Source organism: Octopus sinensis, linkage group LG1 (assembly GCF_006345805.1).
Source record: "Octopus sinensis linkage group LG1, ASM634580v1, whole genome shotgun sequence".
Taxonomy (NCBI): Eukaryota; Metazoa; Mollusca; class Cephalopoda; order Octopoda; family Octopodidae; genus Octopus; species Octopus sinensis.
Window position 1 is genome coordinate 211,312,764 of NC_042997.1, and position 20,384 is coordinate 211,333,147.

The 20,384-nt window shown below is 42.7% G+C and overlaps 1 protein-coding gene across 7 annotated transcripts in view; it reads right to left on the minus strand.

Annotated features, from left to right (window-relative positions):
- Positions 1 to 20,384, minus strand: part of LOC115215218 (ankyrin repeat domain-containing protein 26-like) — a 138,229-nt gene that overhangs the window by 22,157 nt on the left and 95,688 nt on the right. For 5 of the 7 annotated variants that reach the window (XM_036509151.1, XM_036509166.1, XM_029784474.2 and 2 more), the window contains 8 exons: positions 19,136 to 19,192; positions 14,206 to 14,325; positions 13,565 to 13,684; positions 12,417 to 12,533; positions 11,471 to 11,521; positions 4,611 to 4,660; positions 2,358 to 2,427; positions 768 to 818 (listed from right to left, as the gene is read on the minus strand). In XM_036509151.1, coding sequence (XP_036365044.1) covers positions 768 to 818; positions 2,358 to 2,427; positions 4,611 to 4,660; positions 11,471 to 11,521; positions 12,417 to 12,533; positions 13,565 to 13,684; positions 14,206 to 14,325; positions 19,136 to 19,192 — 636 coding nt within the window. The remainder of the gene's footprint in view (positions 1 to 767; positions 819 to 2,357; positions 2,428 to 4,610; positions 4,661 to 11,470; positions 11,522 to 12,416; positions 12,534 to 13,564; positions 13,685 to 14,205; positions 14,326 to 19,135; positions 19,193 to 20,384) is intronic. The other 2 variants (XM_036509159.1, XM_036509171.1) reach the window with 2 other exon arrangements.

Consider the following 20,384-nt stretch of genomic DNA (forward strand, 5'->3'; position numbering starts at 1 on the left):
AAAGAAAGACACACTAGACAATGTACTCCAAGATATATTATGTCTGAGTGAAAGAAGAGACAGTCACAGATAAAGCATTTGACCACATGTCTGCTTGAATAAGGGATTATGTAAAACCACATTAAATATATTAAGTACAAGCGGGGTGCAAAAATAGGTATACAGTTATGGAAATGTACAATTCTCTATTATTTTTATCAAAAAAACTTAAAAGTTACAACAAAGTATTTTTATAAATTATGATCAATGTATTATCAGGATTAATATATCAAAAATGAGGCAAACTTTTCATTTTTTTGATCAAAATGAATGAATACTGTATGTGATTTTTCTTTTTTCGTAACAGGAGTGGCTGTGTGGTAAGTAGCTTGCTTACCAACCACACGGTTCCGGGTTCAGTCCCACTGCGTGGCATCTTGAGCAAGTGTCTTCTGCTATATCCCTGGGCCGACCAATGCCTTGTGAGTGGATTTGGTAGATGGAAACTGAAAGAAGCCTGTCGTATACATGTATGTATATATATATATATATGTTTGTGTGTCTGTGTTTGTCCCCCTAGCATTGCTTGACAACCGATGCTGGTGTGTTTACGTCCCCGTCACTTAGCGGTTCGGCAAAAGAGACCGATGGAATAAGTACTGGGCTTACAAAGAATAAGTCCCGGGGTCGATTTGCTCGACTAAAGGCGGTGCTCCAGCATGGCCGCAGTCAAATGACTGAAACAAGTAAAAGAGTAAAGAGTAAAGAGTGAAATATAATGAACTTACTTTTTCTAGTTGTGATTTCATCATTTTCCTCTCTTGCTCCAAACGTTTGTTCTGCAATAAGAAACATTTCTCTTTTAGCACTTGGCTCTTTCGTTACCAAATTCCTGCTGAAATCCTCTGCCTTTGTTCCAATAAATTTGGAAAATAGCAAAGAATTCAGCAAGTAAACTTCATCGTTATTACTAATCAGGTGTTTGGAACTGCAATTCTGATGGAAGGTTTTAATTTCGATTCCTTTAAATGGTGGTATGGAAAGGATTTAATTAATTAAATTTAATTAGTTAGCTGCAGCACCACCAACTCCCCAACCTTCATCATCATCATCATCATTTAACATCCATTGTCCATGCTGGCATGGGTTGGACAATTTGATCAGGGCTGGCAAGCCAGATGGCTGCACCAGGCTCCAGTCTGATTTAGCATGGTTTCTACAGCTGGATGCCCTTCCTAATGCCAACCACTCTGAGAGTCTAATGGGTGCTTTTACATGCCACGGGTATAGGTGCCATTTGTCCGACACTGGAGTGCATTTCTGTGCCACCAGTACGGGTGCCAATTTGCGTGACACCAGTATCTGTCATGACTGATTTTGCTTGGTTTGATGGGTCTTCTTCTCAAGCAAGACATAATGCCAAAGGTCTTGGTCATTGCCTCCGTGAGGCCCAACACTCAAAAGGAGCTCAGCCACTTTGTCTCCACCTTGCACAAACCAATCCTTTCTTACCCTTTGACCATTCCTTCATCCCTAATGTACAGGTACTACACAGAATAGTTTAACCCTTTCGAAAACCATATTTCTTTTGAGATGCTCTGGGTTTCTTTCAGTTAATTTTAAATATAACTAAGAACGATGATGATGATGAATTTAGTAAAATAACTTCATTATCATTAAGCTTAGTATTAGGAACATAAATTGTGACTAAGGTTTGGTGGAAGATTTTAATTCAGAATTTTTGGAAACAAGACATTCGTACTACAGAACCAGAGGTGATTTCAGGTGGGTTGGTACCAAAAGGGGTTAAAGACACAGTGGAAGAGAAGACTACAGCAACAACAACAACAGCTGCCATTGCCACCACTGCTGCTATTGCTATCATCATCATCAATGCTAGAAACTATGGAAGTTTTTGATTATCATCATCATCGTCGTCGTCATTTACTGCCCAATTACCCTGCTGGCATGGGTTGGACAGCTTCACAGGAGTTGGCAAAGCAAGGAACTGCACCAGGTTCCGTTTGTTCTGTTTCGGCATCGGTTCTACAGCTGGATTCCCTTCCTAACACCAACCACTCTACAGAGTGTCCTGGGTGCTTTATGAATGGCACAAGCATGGGAGAGGCTGATGTATTTTTCAGTTTAGTCTTAGCTTTAGTCATTTGGATTGTGGCCATGCTGGGGCACCACCTTGGAGTTGCAGTCAGTGTTGTCAGCTTAACAGTTGAAGAGAGACTCAATTTTAATATATCAGTCTGTTATATAGAGAATATGACAGAATGGACAGGATGTCAAAATAGAAGCAGGGAGTTGGACTGTTTTTAAAGATGAGAACTAATTGAGAAATTCTTGAAAATGGAATCAGGCAAACCTACCCAATATTCTTTTTCTTTTTTCAGTTGAAACCTCAGCTCTTTGATCTCTTCTTCAAGTGCAATGTCTCTGCTATTAAAATAAATCACAATTTCATAACAAGATTGAAATAAACTACAATATTATTATATTTATACAGACTCCATCATCCTTATCATCATCATTTAGTGTCCGTTATCCATGCTGGTATGGGTTGGATGGTTTGACCAGGGCGGCGAGCTGGCAGAAACGTTAGCACGCTGAGCGAAATGCTTAGCGGTATTTCGTCTGCGTTACGTTGTGAGTTCAAATTCCGCCGAGGTCGACTTTGCCTTTCATCCTTTCGGGGTCGATAAATTAAGTACCAGTTACGCACTGGGGTCGATGTAATCGACTTAATACCTATGGCTGTCCTTGTTTGTCCCCTCTGTGTTTAGCCCCTTGTGGGTAATAAAGAAATAGGTTTGACCAGGGCTGGAAAGCTGGGGAGCTGCACCAGACCCCAATCTGATCTGGCAGTGTTTCTACAGCTGGATGCCCTTCCTAACGCCAACCACTTTACAGAGAGTGGTGGGCGCTTTCACATGGATCAAAATATTATTGTAAAAAATCAAACAATGACTTGTAACAAAATGGTTTGTTTTGCCAAACTTGCAACCAAATAACAATTCCTGCAGGTATGACTGAACATCTTCCCATGTATAGGCTGCAGGATTAACCACAATTGCAAACAACAGCCTCATTTAATAGTTTGGTTCTTTAAGACAACTTCAATCTACCAAACTATGTCTCACTGTATCGCAGGCACAATTCATCATCATCATCATCGTTTAGCGTCCGCTTTCCATGCTGACATGGGTTGGACGGTTCGACCGGGATCTGGGAAGCCAGAAGGCTGCACCAGGCCCAGTCTGATCTGGCAGTGCTTCTACGGCTGGATGCCCTTCCTAACGCCAACCACTCCGTGAGTGTAGTGGGTGCTTTTTATGTGCCACCGGTGCCAGACGAGTCTGGCAAACGGCCACGATCGGATGGTGCTTTTTATGTGCCACCGGCATGGATGGTGCTTTTTACGTGCCAGACGAGTCTGGCAAACGGCCACGATCGGATGGTGCTTTTTACGTGACACCGGCACGGGGGCCTGGCGAGGCTGGCAACGGCCACGAACGGATGGTGCTTTTTACGTGCCACAGGCACGGGGGCCAGGCGAGGCTGGCAAATGGTGAATAAAGGCTTTCAGGAAGCTGTCTGGCAGAAAACACCCGTGAGTAGTATGACAGGAATCTGCAACACATCATGGACAAATAGACTGTGTTGTGATGAGATACACAGGTTGTGTGTGTGTGTGAGATATATATAAGAAGAGGACATTGGCCAGTGGATGTGGAAGGTCAAAGTTGAGAGGATGGTAGGAGAATGAAGTCTGAGTACAATTATAAGGATTAATGGTGCGTTAGGACAGGAAGTCTTATTTGCAGACCAAATATCACAGAGAGACATCTCTGGTCTTTAGACAGAAACACCATCCTGCTGACGATGCTGGGCAATTTATTCCAGTTTTCTTCACATTGGACAGAATCGATTCTGTAACAAATTTAGTTACAAACTAAGACACCCTTCAATTAAAAAAACTACTCTCACTCTGTTACTTGTTTCAGTCATTTAACTGCGGCCATGCTGGAGCACCGCCTTTAGTCGAGCAAATCGACCCCGGGACTTATTCTTTGTAAGCCCAGTACTTATTCTATCAGTCTCTTTTGCTGAACCGCTAAGTGACAGGGACGTAAACACACCAGCATCGGTTGTCAAGCAATGCTAGGGGGACAAACACAGACACACAAACACACACACACACATATATATATATATATATATATACATATATACGACAGGATTCTTTCAGTTTCCGTCTACCAAATCCACTCACAAGGCATTGGTCGGCCCGGGGCTATAGCAGAAGACACTTGCCCAAGATGCCACGCAGTGGGACTGAACCCGCAACCATGTGGTTGGTTAGCAAGCTACTTACCACACAGCCCCTCCTGCACCTACTTTTATTTCAAATATGAAATAATGGCATCATTTAAGTTGTGGGGTGTTACAAGAGAAGAAGATTGAAATATGCAGGAATTACATAATTCTTCAGAAAGTAGACTTCCTTGGCAACTGAATAGCTTCACCAACCAACACAGAAGTAATGAAAGCCACAACATGATCCTGTATTAAGCGAAACATTAATGGTGACTTAATGGTGAATATTATGAAGAAATACTCACTGCTTTGATTCGGTTGTCATCTTTAATGATTCAACTGTTTCTGTCGATTCCTGTTGTGGAATTTTAAAAAAAATAATACAAAATCAATCAGAAATATTGATATGAAGTAGACGACTGATCTAACAACAATACTGAATGCCATGTCAAAATGAACGAAACATCCACAGAAATTAGAGAACAACATTGATTGTAATATATGTAGCATGGCAACAATACCAGCATCCATTTACAGCATGAGGTACAGGCATCCATCTACAACACGAGGTACAGGCATCCATCAACAACATGTGGTACAAGCATCCATCTACAACATGAGACACAGGCATCCATCTACAACATGTGGTACAGACATCCATCTACAACATGAGGTACAGACATCCATCTACAACATGTGGTACAGGCATTCATCTACAACATGTGGTACAGACATCCATCTACAACATGAGGTACAGACATCCATCTACAACATGTGGTACAGACATCCATCTACAACATGAGGTACAGACATCCATCTACAACATGTGGTACAGGCATTCATCTACAACATGAGGTACAGGCATCCATCTACAACATGAGGTACAGACATTCATCAACAACATGAGACACAGGCATCCATCTACAATATGTAGTACAGACATCCATCTACAACATGTGGTACAGACATCCATCTACAACATGTGGTACAGGCATCCATCTACAACATGTGGTACAGGCATCCATCTACAACATGTGGTACAGACATCCATCTACAACATGTGGTACAGACATCTATCTACAACATGTGGTACAGGCATTCATCTACAACATGTGGTACAGGCATCCATCTACAACATGAGACACAGGCATCCATCTACAATATGTAGTACAGACATCCATCTACAACATGTGGTACAGACATCTATCTACAACATGTGGTACAGGAATTCATCTACAACATGAGGTACAGGCATCCATCTACAACATGAGACACAGGCATCCATCTACAATATGTAGTACAGACATCCATCTACAACATGTGGTACAGGCATCCATCTACAACATGAGACACAGGCATCCATCTACAATATGTAGTACAGACATCCATCTACAACATGTGGTACAGACATCTATCTACAACATGTGGTACAGGCATTCATCTACAACATGTGGTACAGGCATCCATCTACAACATGAGACACAGGCATCCATCTACAATATGTAGTACAGACATCCATCTACAACATGTGGTACAGACATCCATCTACAACATGAGACACAGGCATCCATCTACATGTGGTACAGACATCCATCTACAACATGAGACACAGGCATCCATCTACATGTGGTACAGACATCCATCTACAACATGAGGTACAGGCATCCATCTACATGTGGTACAGGCATCCATCTACATGAGGTACAGGCATCCATCTACAATATGAGGTACAGGCATCCATCTACATGTAGTACAGACATCAATCTACAATATGAGGTACAGGCATCCATCTACATGTGGTACAGACATCCATCTACAACATGTGGTACAGACATCCATCTACAACATGAGGTGGAGTAGTTAAGAAATTCAATTCCCAGCCACATGGTTCTGAGTTCAGTCCCACTGTCCAGCACCTTGGGCAAGTGTCTTCTGCTATAGCCCTGGGCAAACTAAAGCCTTCTCAATGGACTTGGTAGATGGGAAACCATACATGTGTGTGTTTGTAAATGCAGGTGTGTGTGTGTTGTGCTTGTATTTCAGTGTCCTAAATGCAAGTCCCTGTTGTACAAGCAGTATCATTCTTCCATGAAATCATGTCCAACTAACACAATGTTTGTGTTCCAAGGATTAGGAGGAATATTATCCCTTATTCCATAACAAGTGAGGGCTGGAGTTAGAAAAGGTGTCTGGTCATGGAAACCCTGCCTTGATAAATTTTGCCTGACTCATGCAAGTCAACAGCGATTCACATGCATACATGCATACGTAAACCTGGGGCTACAGTTAAAAAACATGTCAACCATGTGGTTGAAGAAAAGAGTGGAAACCAAGAAAGGTCAAAAGCCACAGAAGGGGGACACCAATGCTGCTCTTAGAGCAACCCTTACAAATGTTAAAGTAGCAGAAGAGGCAGTGGAATTACACAAATTAGAATTTGAGTTTGAACAGGACACAGAAGCTAAAATTCTTTGTGAGGCAAGGTAGCCAGAATATCTTAACCAAAACTAAACAACTCTACTTTGATCTAAGAATCCCACTGACAGATTTTCATGTTCAACACATGTGAAAGAATATCTCTCAAGAATCATTTAACCCTTTCATTACCAACTCGACTGAAACTGGCTCTGGCTCTGTAGTACAAATGTCTTGTTTTCATATATTTTGAATGAAAATCTTCCACCAAACCTTAGTCACAATTTATGTTCCTAACACTAGCTGAATGATAACGAAGTTATTTTACTAAATTCTTTGTTATATTTAAGATTAATTGAAAGAAACAGAGAGCATCTCAACAGAAATATGGTAACAAAAGGGTTCAAATATATAATAGAGAAACAATTCTTAGCCCTTTTGATACCAACCTGGTTGAAACCGCCTCTGGCTCTGAGTACAACTGTCTTGTTTTCATATATTTTGAATTAAAATCTTCCACCAAACCTTAGTCACAATTTATGTTCCTAATACCAGCTGAATGATAACCAAGTTATTTTACTAAATTCTTTGTTACATTTAAAGTAATCGAAAGAAACTCAAAGCATCTCAAAATACAGTAATGAAAGGGTTCAACCATAAAGGATAGATCATAATGCCAGATCAGGTAGCAGTGAAGACAATGAAACAATTAGCAGAGAAACAGGTGTTCACCTGGGCTCTATCATCAACCATCTTTTCTGTGTTATCTTCATTGAAGTTACCTGACACAAGTCTGGGGCTAGGTACCTACACAACACTGTTCTGGTTTTTACGGTAGAATTTCTTAGACAAATGGTGTAAATTCCAAGTGAATCCAAACAAACCAAGCAAGCAGCCAACTTTAGATACAACAAACATTTTGGTTCTGCCACAAACCATTTATATTTAATATCCATTCATTTGCCTTTCTTTTTTCGTGAGGTAGACCCAGGAAAACATGGGACGAGGTGGTGAAGCACGACCTTCGAACTTTAGGTCTCACCAAGGAAATGACTAGAGACCGAGACCTATGGAAGTATGCTGTGCGTGAGAAGACCCGGAAAGACCTGTGAGAACATGACCTGTGGCCTACATACCTTTCCTTCTTGGAACATCAATGGAAATTGCAGCTGTGGTTAAGCAAACCATCCGATTGTGGCCGTTGCCAGTGCTGCCCCGACTGGCCTCGGTGCCGGTGGCATGTAAAAGCACCATCCGTTCATGCCCGTTGTCAACCTCGCCTGGCCTCCGTGCTGGTGGCATGTAAAAGCACCATCCGTTCATGCCCGTTGTCAACCTCGCCTGGCCTCCGTGCCGGTGGCACATAAAAGCACCATCCGTCCGTGGGCGTTTGCCAGCTCCGTCTGGCACCTGTGCTGGTCGCACATAAAAAGCACCCACTACACTCGTGGAGTGGTTGGCATTAGGAAGGACATCCAGCCGTAGAAACACTGCCTGATGCAGCCTTCTGGCTTCACAGACCCCAGTTGAACCGTCCAACCCATGCTAGCATGGAAAACGGACGCTAAACGATGATGATGTTCCCCATCATTAACACATCGTTTGTCTTCTATCCCTCTCAATGTCATCACGTCTACCACAACCCCCACCCCCACCATTTCACTCCATTTCACTCCATTTCCTACAATCACCTCTGTCCTGCCCCCTTATCCAATCCAAACTGCTGTATGACCCCCGTCTATTCTCACCACCCACAACATATCTTAAGGGCTTGTCACAATACATTTTCACCACCACCATCTCTCTCTCTCTCTCTTACTCTCTTTGTCTTACACTCTGACTCGCCCCCGCTCCCTTCATCTTACTCTCCGGCTTGCTCCTCCCCTTTCTCTTCCAACTGGGGTATCCGTGTGTCCACTCTCCAGCAAGACCCCTATCCTTGTCCTATCTGAACGTGGCTGATGCCAGTACCCCCTGATTGGTCCCCGTGCCAGTGGCACATAAAAAGCACCAACCGGACGTGGCTGATGCCAGTACCCTCTAACTGGTCCCCATGCCAGTGGCACATAAAAAGCACCAACCGGACGTGGCTGATGCCAGTACCCTCTAACTGGTCCCCGTGCCAGTGGCACATAAAAAGCACCATCCGAACGTGGCTGATGCCAGTACCCTCTGATTGGTCCCCGTGCCAGTGACATTGTTTCACAGCCAGAAACCCCTCCAGGTACCAAAGCTTACTGTTTTACTAGCAGGGAGTCTTTTTCTTTAAATGTTTTCAAAAGTGTGAAGTGAGTGGATGACACACAGACAGGAGAACTGACAACAACAACAATGGTTCACAGTGATTCCTCAGTATTTATGGCAGTGAGCTGGCAGACTCGATAGCATGCAGGGCGAAATGCTTTGCAGTATTTTGTCTGCCGTTATGTTTTGAGTTCAAATTCCAACGATGTCGACTTTGCCTTTCATCCTTTTGGGGTCAATTAAATAAGTACCAGTTATGCACTGGGGTCAATGTAATTGACTTAAACCCTTTGTCTGTCCTTGTTTATCCCCTTTATGTTTTAGTCCCCTGTGGGCAATAAAGAAATATATATTTGTAGAGTGCAAATGCAATCAAACACACACACAGACCAATACAGCTACATATACACACATACATACACTATGAGCTTCTTTTGTTTCCATTCTACCAAATTCACTTACAAGGCTTTGGTCAGCCTGGGCTCATCTATAAGACACTTGACCAAGGTATTGAAGCTGAGACCATGTGGTTAGGAAGTGAGCTATCTTGACCACACAGCTATGCTTGTGCCAATATGACACAAATACATTACAACATAGTTTTAGTGACCTGAAGTAAAGAGGAAGGTGTGTGGTAGGAAGGAGAGAGGATTCAGGTGTGATAACAGACAAACGGAATAGTGCAGACCCACCTGACTCATTGCAGGACACAAAACAGGGTAACGATAACAATAATGATGAAACGGATTGCTTGGTGAAACTTTGTTAATTATTAAATCAACTGTTCAGATATATATATATATATATATATATATATATATATATATAGAGAGAGAGAGAGAGAGAGAGAGAGAGAGAGAGAGAGAGAGATATACAGGCATGACAGAAGTAAATAGACACCCTTATACACATTAAAATTAATTTAAATCTGAAATTATACATTCAAATCATTTGTTAATTATTATAATTGGCGTTAGGAAGGGCATCCAGCTGTAGAAACATTGCCAAATTAGACTGGAGCCTGGTACAGCCTTCTGGCTTCCCAGAACCCCGGTCGAACCGTCCAACCCATGCTAGCATGGAGAACGGACGTTAAACGACGATGATGATGATGATGATATAATGTGAATATTTTTCAACACAAGAACCCTATTAGGCATGTTACTGATCAGATGATGAATATTCTCTCGAGGAATTTCTTGCCAAGTTCCAAACAGTAATCTCAAAAGATCTGGCTTTGAAGATGCTTTCCTGTTCTTTTTATGAAGTGTCCTGTCCAATATGTCCCAGAAGTGTCCAATGCGGTTCCTATCTGGTGACTGGCTTAGCCATCGAAGCTTTTTAACGCTATTCTCATTCAACAAATCTTGGATCATTTTAGCCATGTGATAAGGAGCCCCATCTTCCATAATTAAAGAGTCTTCTTTAATCATTTCACCAGTGGAGAAGATTGGCAGGGGCCCTTTCTGCAATATGGACACATATTTATCTGAGTTTATGTTTCTCTCACACGCCACCAGTTCTAATCAACCATTGCTCTAAATTGCTTCCCAGACCATCACAGAAAAGCTGCCGTGTTTCATTGTCGGCTGCAATCTTTTCACATCAAATTCTTGATCACAGAGTCTCCAGACCCACACTTGACCACTGTCAGGAAATATAGCCAATCTGGACTCATCAGAGAATATGACAGTGTCCCAAAATGCTAGTGGCCTCTCCACCATCTCACTGGCCCAATCTTTTCTCCACTTGATGTTGGCTGGTCAAAGAAGTGGCTTCCTTCTTGCTGCTCTGCCATAGTAGCCAAGTTTGTGGAGATACCTGACAGCTTTTCCGGGACTGACATCAACTTGTTCTGCTATGTCAGAGGTCTTGCAACGAGGATTATCCTCCACACTTCTCTTAGCAAAGAGAAGGGTCCTGTCAGAGGGCCCTGGTTGATCTGGGTGAGATAATGTGGGTTTCTTCACCTCTCTGGTGAATTGCTCAGTCATTCTATTAACTGTAGAAAGTAGGATTCCAAGATTTTACACTGACTATGTCCACCTTCAGAATTACCCATAATATGGCCTCTTTGAAATTCAGACATTTCCAAGGCTTCTTTTGTACATGGCATGATTAAGCAGTCATATATAGAACCTAAAACATAAAAATGTTAGTTAATAATAAAAGATATAAACGTTTACAACTTAGAATAAACAAAAAAAAAAACGATGCTTTATAGGGTGTCTGTTTACTTCTGTCATGTTTGAGTATACACACACATGCATGCACACATACACACACATTATTTGTTGGTGAACAAGGCAACCAATGGTTTCATGCGAAGATATCTTCACAATTGTTTAATTCTGCCACATGGAAGTATCAGTACTCGTCTCCATCTCTTCGCATGAAACCACTGGTTGCCGTCTTAACCCACAAATAAAGAATATTTATTCACCAAAGCAATGTTGCACTCATTCTCACTGTTTCATATTAATGTATATATGTATGTATGGTTTACCTGAAGTTTCTCTTCCTCTCTTACTGTACTGACATTTGCATTAGGATGAGCCTGCAAAGAAAGGGGTTTAAATCGAGAGGTAAATGAAATTTCTTTTATCATAGCACAAGTTTGCAAGTTTAAAATATGAGAGTCTAGGAAGGCAAAGGATAATAATATAATGTGAAATGATGAAAGGGAAAACCTGTAAATTACATCAGATGGATCTTGCTTCGTCTGAAGCGGCAGTAAACTATAATCAGAAAACGGTCTGGCAACTGGCAGAAACATGTGCAGGGTTGCCAAGAGAATACGACTTCTTTATACAAGAACACAACATTGGTGCCAATTCTGCTGAATGGTCATTTGTCTTACCGTATAGAAAACATGACACCGTCCCTTGCAAACAGAAAGGAACTTCATAACTGACACACACAATTTATTTCCCAATTAAGGTAATATTTTTTCTTGATCCTTCAAACAAACAGTTCCATATGAAAGAAAGCTCAGTGCACAAATGTCAAGACAAGGGGCAAGACAAAATCACTCATGCACGTACATGTGTGTGTGCCATCATCATCATCATCACCATCATCACCATTTAACATCTGTCTTCCCTCCTAACATGATCCAAAGAGCCAGAGAACTGCATTGAACTCCAGTGTTTCTTTTGGCTTGGTTTCTAGGGCTGGATGCCCTCCCTGATGCCAATCACATTACACTAGCACTACAAAAGTCACCAGGTAACGAATCCTAACATACCTGAAGATTCTTCTTTGACAAGGCCAGCTCCGACAGAGCACTGGAGCCATGTAAAATGAAGTGTTTTACTCCAGCACAACAATATGTTAACCCCCACCTGGGAACTGAACTCATGATCTGGTGATTACCATGAGTGCAACATTCCAGCCACTACACCACACGCCTTCACAATATATAGAGAGATGTCAAAATGCAAAAGCCTTACCAAGTGTTCGTCTAAAAGTCGCTGCATCATGGCACTCTTGTGTTTTTCGTGTTCTAATTTCCCTTGGAGTTGAGCATCTTTGATTTGAAGGTCATGGATGAGAGACTCCTTGTCATCCTGGTTTACAAAGCAACAACAACAACAACAGGGTCATATTAATGTAATTAAGGTTTTCTAATTGAGGTAGTAGGGAATAACGGCATCAAACACCTGGCCATTCTGTTCGATATTGACAGGGATCAGTGTGAAGCTGTATAGAGTAAGAAACTTTATAAGTACAGGTTACACACACACACACACACACAGATGTATCTTCATCTGGAAACTCTGCCAGAGGAGATGTGAGGAACTAATGCAGTCCTCCAGTTTATTGGCTCCTGTCAAACCATCCAAGCCAAGAAAAGATGATGATGAAATGGAGATGAAGTGAGAACATGACTCCAGGGACAGTCAGCTACATCTCATCCTAAAACATATCATCATCATCATCTTTTAACGTCTGCTTTCCATACCGGCATGGGTCAGATGGTTTGATTGAAAACTGGTAAGTCGGGTTCCAATTTGATTTGGCAAGGTTTTTACAGCTGGATGCCCTTCCTAATGCCAGCCATTCCAAAAATTGATTGATTGCTTTTTACGTGCCACTGGCGCGGGTGTCATTGGCCTGACACTGACATCGGCCATAGTTACAATCTCACAAGGCTTGACAGGTCAATGCAAGCAGGGTATATTGCCAAGGGTGTTGGTCACCTGTCAGTGCCTCCATGAGACCCAATGCTTGATGGTGCCTTTTACGTGCCACCAGCATGGGTGCCAGTCAGACAGCACTGGCATCAGCCACGGCTATGATTTCCCTCAGTTCAACAGGTCTTCACAAGCACAGCATAACACCCAACGACTGAAGGGTGCTTTCAAAGGGTCCAGCTACGTGGCACTGGCATTGGCCACAACTACAACCTCACTCAGCTTGACATCACTGTCCACACACCTATAGAACATGCCAGAGACTATACATTCCTTGACCAATCGGTTCCCTTCGTTCCAGTCTGACTTGGTAATATACAAAGCACACTTTGATACTAAAAGATAAAAAATAAGGATCTGATTCAATTCAAACTGTAATTAGCATCAATTAATTATTGACTTACATTTTGTGGTTTCTCAAAATTTCTCTGGAATATCTTGACTTTGTCTTTTTCCCGGCGTAGTTCAATCTCCAGGTCACTCTTTTGCAACTGCAAAGTCTTCAGATCACTTTCAAGACGTTCCTGAAAATACGAGCAGCATTAGGAGTGAAAAACATAATGGAAGTTTCCAAATAAATGAAGAGGAGGGTAAGGTTTACTAGTGCCAGCCCCTGTCAAACCATCCAACCCCCCCACGTCAGCAATGGGGAGGAGGATTAAAGTGTTGCCATGTTTTGCCACGTCAACATCACTCATCTGCCAAGACGATGATCTCTCCACTCCCTACCTTGTATTTGTTGTTATTTGGAATGGGGTGGGGGGGGTGTCACTGCAGCTCCTTCACCCATGTCCCCCCCCTTCTTTTTTAATGGCTTATGACCCTTCTGTTAACAGTCCTGGACTGGTTTACTGAACCCGCTGTTCCTTTTAATGTGAAACATTGAGTATTCCATAGAATGCTGTACTATTCTAGGCAACCCCCAGCCATCCCTATATCCAGCAGTTTATATCTAACTTCCCTACATTCAGTTTTCATAGACCAACAGGTCCCAAACACTTCCACTTTCAAAAGGTCATCAATTCGCTTCCGTTGTTGTATTTACCTTGGCATGTTCTGCTGATAAAAGCTTCTCCTTGGTCTCTTCCTGTAAATTGTCTCTTTTATATTTGTTTTCTTGGAGAAGATGTTTCTGCTCAGCCAACACAGCTTTCATCTCTTCTTCCTGGCAGAAACAGAAATATATCAGAAACCATTTAATAATCATCATCATCATCATCATCATCATCATCGTTTAACGTCTGCTTTCCGTGCTGGCATGGGTTAGATGGTTTGACTGAGGACCGGCAAGCCAAAAGGCTGAACCAGGCTCCTATCTGATCTGGCAAGGTCTCTACAGCTGGATGCCCTTCCTAATGCCAACCACTCTGAGAGTGTAGAGGGTGCTTTTTAGGTGCCACTGGCATGGGAGAGGAAAGGGAACAAATGAGAGAGTGGTTGCAGGAGGAGTTGTACAAATGGCGCTCCATCGGTTATAATGACAAGAGTTCCAGTTGATCCGATCAACGGAACAGCCTGCTCATGAAATTAAAATGCAAGTGGCTGAGTACCCCACAGACACACATACCCTTGACATGGTTCTTAGGAAGATTCAGCATGACACAGAATATGACAAGGCTGGCTCTTTTCAATTACATGTCCTACATCCACCCTTCAACCCTCCCCGATCCTTACAGATATTACCTACCTGTTTTTTCCTATTACCCTGTCTCTTGCCCCCAATCATTTCTACTCCCTTCGTACCTTTAGGGACCACCTAGACATCTCATTCCCACCACTTATCTTTGCACAGCAACTACAGACTCTTTTTCATTCCCTCCTAAATGTGTGTAACCATATAACAACTCTTCTACAACAAGAACCTGTTCTGCCCCCATTTCCATCTCTCACCCCACAACATAGACTGGTAGTTAGCGACTTCAGGATCAGGGCTAAATGGATGCCCAGAAGAAGACCAGCATGGAGGAGAAGGGTCTGGAAGCTTAAAGATCCTACCAAATGGACAGAGATTTAGGGACATATTACTTGAAGCCTTTGACGAAATAGAAGGGGATATAGCTTCACACGATGTAGAAGACAACTGGAGGTTTCTACGGGACAAACTGCTGAGGGCCACTGACCAGATCTGTGGATGGTGCAAAGCCCCCTCTCGACCCAAAATAACGTGGTAGTGGAACAATGTTGTTGACAAGGCTATTAGACAAAAGAAACAGGCTTGGAAGGACTGGAAGAACGGTGGTAGCAGGGAATTGTATCAGACTGCCAGAAGGGAAGCTAGGAGGCAGGTTTATTTAGCCAGAGGGGAAGCAGATAAGAAAAAATTTGCCAGTGTTCTGTGTTGTGAGGACCAAAGACTTGAAGTATTTCATGTTGCAAGACAGTGTGTGAGAGAGAATCGTAATGTCATAGGAGAGAAATGTGTTCGCATGGATGATGGTTCACTTGCGCTAAATGAGGATGCAAAGAGAGAGGTTTGGAGATGCCACTATGAAAGGTTGCTCAATAAAGAAAATGAATGGGATAAAGAGAGTCTGCTGAATGTCAACCCAACATAGGGACCAGCTATCCGTGTTGACAGTACCTTGGTAGATAAAGTGATTAAGGGTATGAGGACAAGGAAAGCACCCGGCCCATCAGGAATTACTGCAGAGATGCTCAAAATATCTGGCAGAGTCAGCTATAGCCTAGTCACCCGTATTAGTTAACCAGGTGATACACGAAGGAGTGATACCCAATGACTGGTGTAGCAGCACTATAGTTAACTGCTACAAAAATAAAAGTGATACTTTAGATACGAATAATTACAGAGGTATCAAGTTGTTGGATCAGGTAATGAAGGTCACTACTTAGGGAGAGAGTCAGTTTGGATGAGATGCAGTTTGGTTTCGTGCCAGGGAAAAGCACCACTGATGCTATATTTCTGGTAAGACAGCTGCAGGAGAAATACCTAGCCAACGATAAACCCCTGTACCTGGCTTTCATTGACATGGAGAAAGCCTTTGACAGGGTCCCCCAATCCCTTATCTGGTGGTCAATGAGGAAACTAGGGATAGATGAATGGTTAATGAGAGATGTGCAAGCCAACTACAGGGACACTGTCAGAAAGGTAAGGATTGAAATCAAGTACAGTGAAGAATTCCGGATTCAGTCCTCATCCCCCTCCTATTTATCATAGTCCTCCAGGCAATAACAGAGGAATTCAAGATAGGATGCCCCTGAGAGCTCCTCTATGCTGATGACCTTGCTCTAATTGCTGAGTCACTATCAAAACTTGAGGAGAAGTTTCAGGTGTGGAAGCAAAGATTAGAATTGAAGGGCCTTAGAGTCAACCTAGCTAAAACCAAAGTCTTAAAAGTAGGAAGGCAGACAAACTACAAATACCTTCAGGTAGATGGCCCTGTTCGATCTGTAGTAGAGGTGTAGGTAGAAACTCCATAAGATGTACCCAGTGTAAGCTATGGACACATAAGAGGTGCAGCAATATCAAAGGAAGGCTAACTGGGAAGATAGTTTTTGTATGTGGCAGATGTTCAGGAGCAATAAACATTGAAAATGTGCAGAGAACAACTTCCATCACATTCCAGGGAGAAAAACTACAAGTAGTTGATAGCTTCTGTTACCTAGGAGACCAAGTCAGCATTGGGGGTGGATGAACTGAGACCTTAGCTGCTAGAATAAGAATAGCTTGGGCAAAGTTCAGAGGCTCTTACCTCTACTGGCGACAAAGGGCCTCTCATTCAGAGTAAAAGGTAGACTGTAATGACACTTGTGTACAAACAGCCATGCTACATGGCAGTGAAACATGGACCGTGACTGCTGAGGACATGTGTAAGCTTGCAAGGAATGAAACCTTGTCAGTGTGCATATACGACAGAGTGTAAGTGCCTTGAGAGAAAAGTTGGACCTAAGAAGCATCAGATGTGGAGTGCAAGAGAGACGACTTCGCTGGTATGGTCATGTGGTGAGAATGGATGAGGATAGCTGAGTGGAAAAGTAGACTCAGGAAGACCTGGGATGAGATGGTGAAGCATGACCTTCAAACATTAGATATCACAGAGGCAATGGCAAGTGACCGGGACCTCTGGAAATATGCTGTGCTTGAGAAGACTTGGCAAGCGCAAGTGAAACCATAACCTGTGGCCTATGCCAGTTGTGTAACCAGCCCACTAATGCGTACCTTTCTTTCATTGGACTCTAAACTCTGATTGCAAAGACCTGTTGAGGTAAGTGAAATCGAAATCAAATTCACTGACATGGTTGATGACAGCACTGTATGACTGGCATCCATGCTAGTGGAACACTAAGAGCACCATCTGATGTGATTGTTGCCAGGGCCACTGACTGGCTTCTGAGCCAGCGGCATGTAAAAGGCATCATTCAAGCATGAATGTTACCAGTGTCGCCTTACTGGCACTTGTGCCGGTGACACATGAAAAACAACATTCAAGAGAAGTCGTTGCCAGTGCTGCTGGACTGGCTCCTGTGCAGGTGGCTCTTAAAAAACACCCACTACACTCTTGGAGTGGTTGGTGTTAGGAAGGGCATCCAGCTGTAAAAACTCTGCCAGATAAGATTGGAGCCTGGTGCAGCCATCTGGTTTGCCAGTCCTCAACCCATGCCAACATGGAAAATGGACGATAAATAATGATGATGATATTTTAAACCTCTTCTGCTAGCATAAAGCTGTCCCTCGGTTTTCATAGTCTTGTAAACAGCATGGCAACCTCATTGATGCTTGTGCCACATAAAAAGCACCCAGAACACAATGTGAAGAGTGGATGGCACTAACAAGAGCATTCTAGCTGTAGAAACCCTGTCAAAACAGACAGAGGAGCACAATGCAGTCCTCAGACCTGTTGGATCAAGTCAAAGCATCCGACCCATGCCAGCATGTAAAGTGGATGTTAAATGAGGAGGATGAGGATGATGATCTTTAGGAAATAACTGATTTTCTGGGGATGGGGCGGTACAATAGAAAAAACAATAACAAAGTGAAACACAGGCCCCTAGCTGTCTTTCGAGGGTCACAATATTCTGACGTTTTTCTTAACTGCTTTTGTTTCTGTTTCATCATCATCATCGTTTAACGTCCGTTTTCCATACTAGCACAGTTCGGATGGTTCGAACGGGGGTCTGGGAAGCCAGGAGGCTGCACCAGGCTCCAGTCTGATCTGGCAGTGTTTCTACAGCTGGATGCCCTTCCTAACGCCAACCACTCCAACAGTGTAGTGGGTGCTTTTTACATGCCACCGGCACAGGTATCACAAATTGCAACTAAACATTTGCAGGGGGAGAGAGAGAGGGTGTGTGTGTGTGTGTGTGCACGCATGCATATGCACTATATGAATATATAACACGCACACGCCCATGTGGATACGATGCCTGACTATAAGTTTCCTTCAACCATAGCACAGCACACACAGCACATGTTCTATGCAGGCCATCTTATTGACCATCCCACAGCACTGGTACCACCTCACACTGCAGGTTCTCTGAGACTCACAAATACAAGAAGCAGTCATAAAACACTTCGTTTATAAGGGTTACATGAAAAACAATATCGCAATCTACACCTGGTGGAATTACAGGGAATCACTATTTCAGGGGAGAAAATCACTTCTATGTTCATATTTCTTATGTTGAGAAATCATTAAGAAAGACTGGAAAGAGCATTCATATATTTCCATATAATTATTTTATTAGAGCCTCTGGTAGTTGTGGATTGTACCATTTTGTCCTCTTTCTGAACTCTTCAGCATCATATAACTCGAGATTTTAAAATTAGTTAATCTAAATTCATTTCAAAGTTAAAAATGGTCTATTTGCGCCCCCCCCCCCCACACACACACTTCTAACAGTGGAGAAAAGAAGGGAAGAGAGATAGAAATAGAGGGAGAAAATCATTAACAATAACTTCATTGTAGCATAAACATTACAACAACAAGAACAGCAACAAATTAGAAAAAAGAAATTACCTTGTTTTGTAATTTTGAAATTTGTTTTTTAGCTGAAGATAAACAATCTTGAAGTTCCTAATTAAAAAGAAAATTAAAACAAAGATAATTATCATTATCATCATCAGTTTTAATTGTATGTTAATCTGATTTACTTTACAATACAGGAAGCTGGGAGAGTAAGTCATCCTTTCCATCTGTAGATTGGACGGCATTTTGGGCAATAGCTGGGCAACCCCTTAGCCTCCTGTACCCGGGATACAGGGAGGACATTGGATAACCAAGAAGGCAGAGGAGTCGTAGATCAATGGCTTGCAGGTTATCATGGCCAAGTGGAAGATCTGTGCCAATGAGACAACTGTTGAGTGTCAACTAGGCAAATGAGGTGCTACTGGTGGGGACAGCCCTATCACTGACCTTCCTTGTTGTACTTTTGTACACCACTTAGTCCTTGGAGTAGAGGCCCAGAGAGGTAGTCTGGTGGTGGGGGGATAACTACCTTACACACCATCCACAGGTGTTTTGACCAGAAAACGTCTGAACAGAATAATCAACATCAACTGATAATGGTCAGCCATTGATAGCAACAGTAGTTTTACACATATTTCAGTGTCATCTCTCTCTGTCCTTCTCTCCTGGGGGTAGCATGTTTACAGAACCTCCCTCACTATTTCTGTCTCTGTTCAGCTATTGTATCATGGCCACCTCTATTTCTTCCACCTTCCCAATATTTCCCATAAACTCCCCCCCCTGTTCATCACTAACTACATTCACTTCTACCCTGCTTCCTCATCATTCCTTTCACACTCTTACCAACTCACCCACCACCCACCCCAACCTCCTCATCTTCTATCTCTTCTACTCACCTTCTCGACCCAAAAGAATACACTCTGACACTTCTGCTACAACCATCTTTGTCTTCTTTCCAACTATTACCACCCACCCTTATATAACATTGGGTAGCTGTGTACCTCCTCTCGAGTGCTTAAACCCTCTACCATACTCTAACCCCTCAACACCTGCCATAAAGCCATCTTGCCCTCTACTACAACCTCCAATCAGTTGAGGGTTTTTTTTACCTTGTCTGGTGAATTACTTGGTAACCTCACCAATGCCAGAGCATTGCGAAAAGGCACACAACACTTTCCCTAAAGAGACTGGTGTTAGGAAGTTGCACCCAGCCATAGAAACCCTGACCAAAACGGGAAATGATGAGGGCCACCAGCTGGTGCAGCTCCTGTCAAACCACCCAACTCATATCAGCATGGAA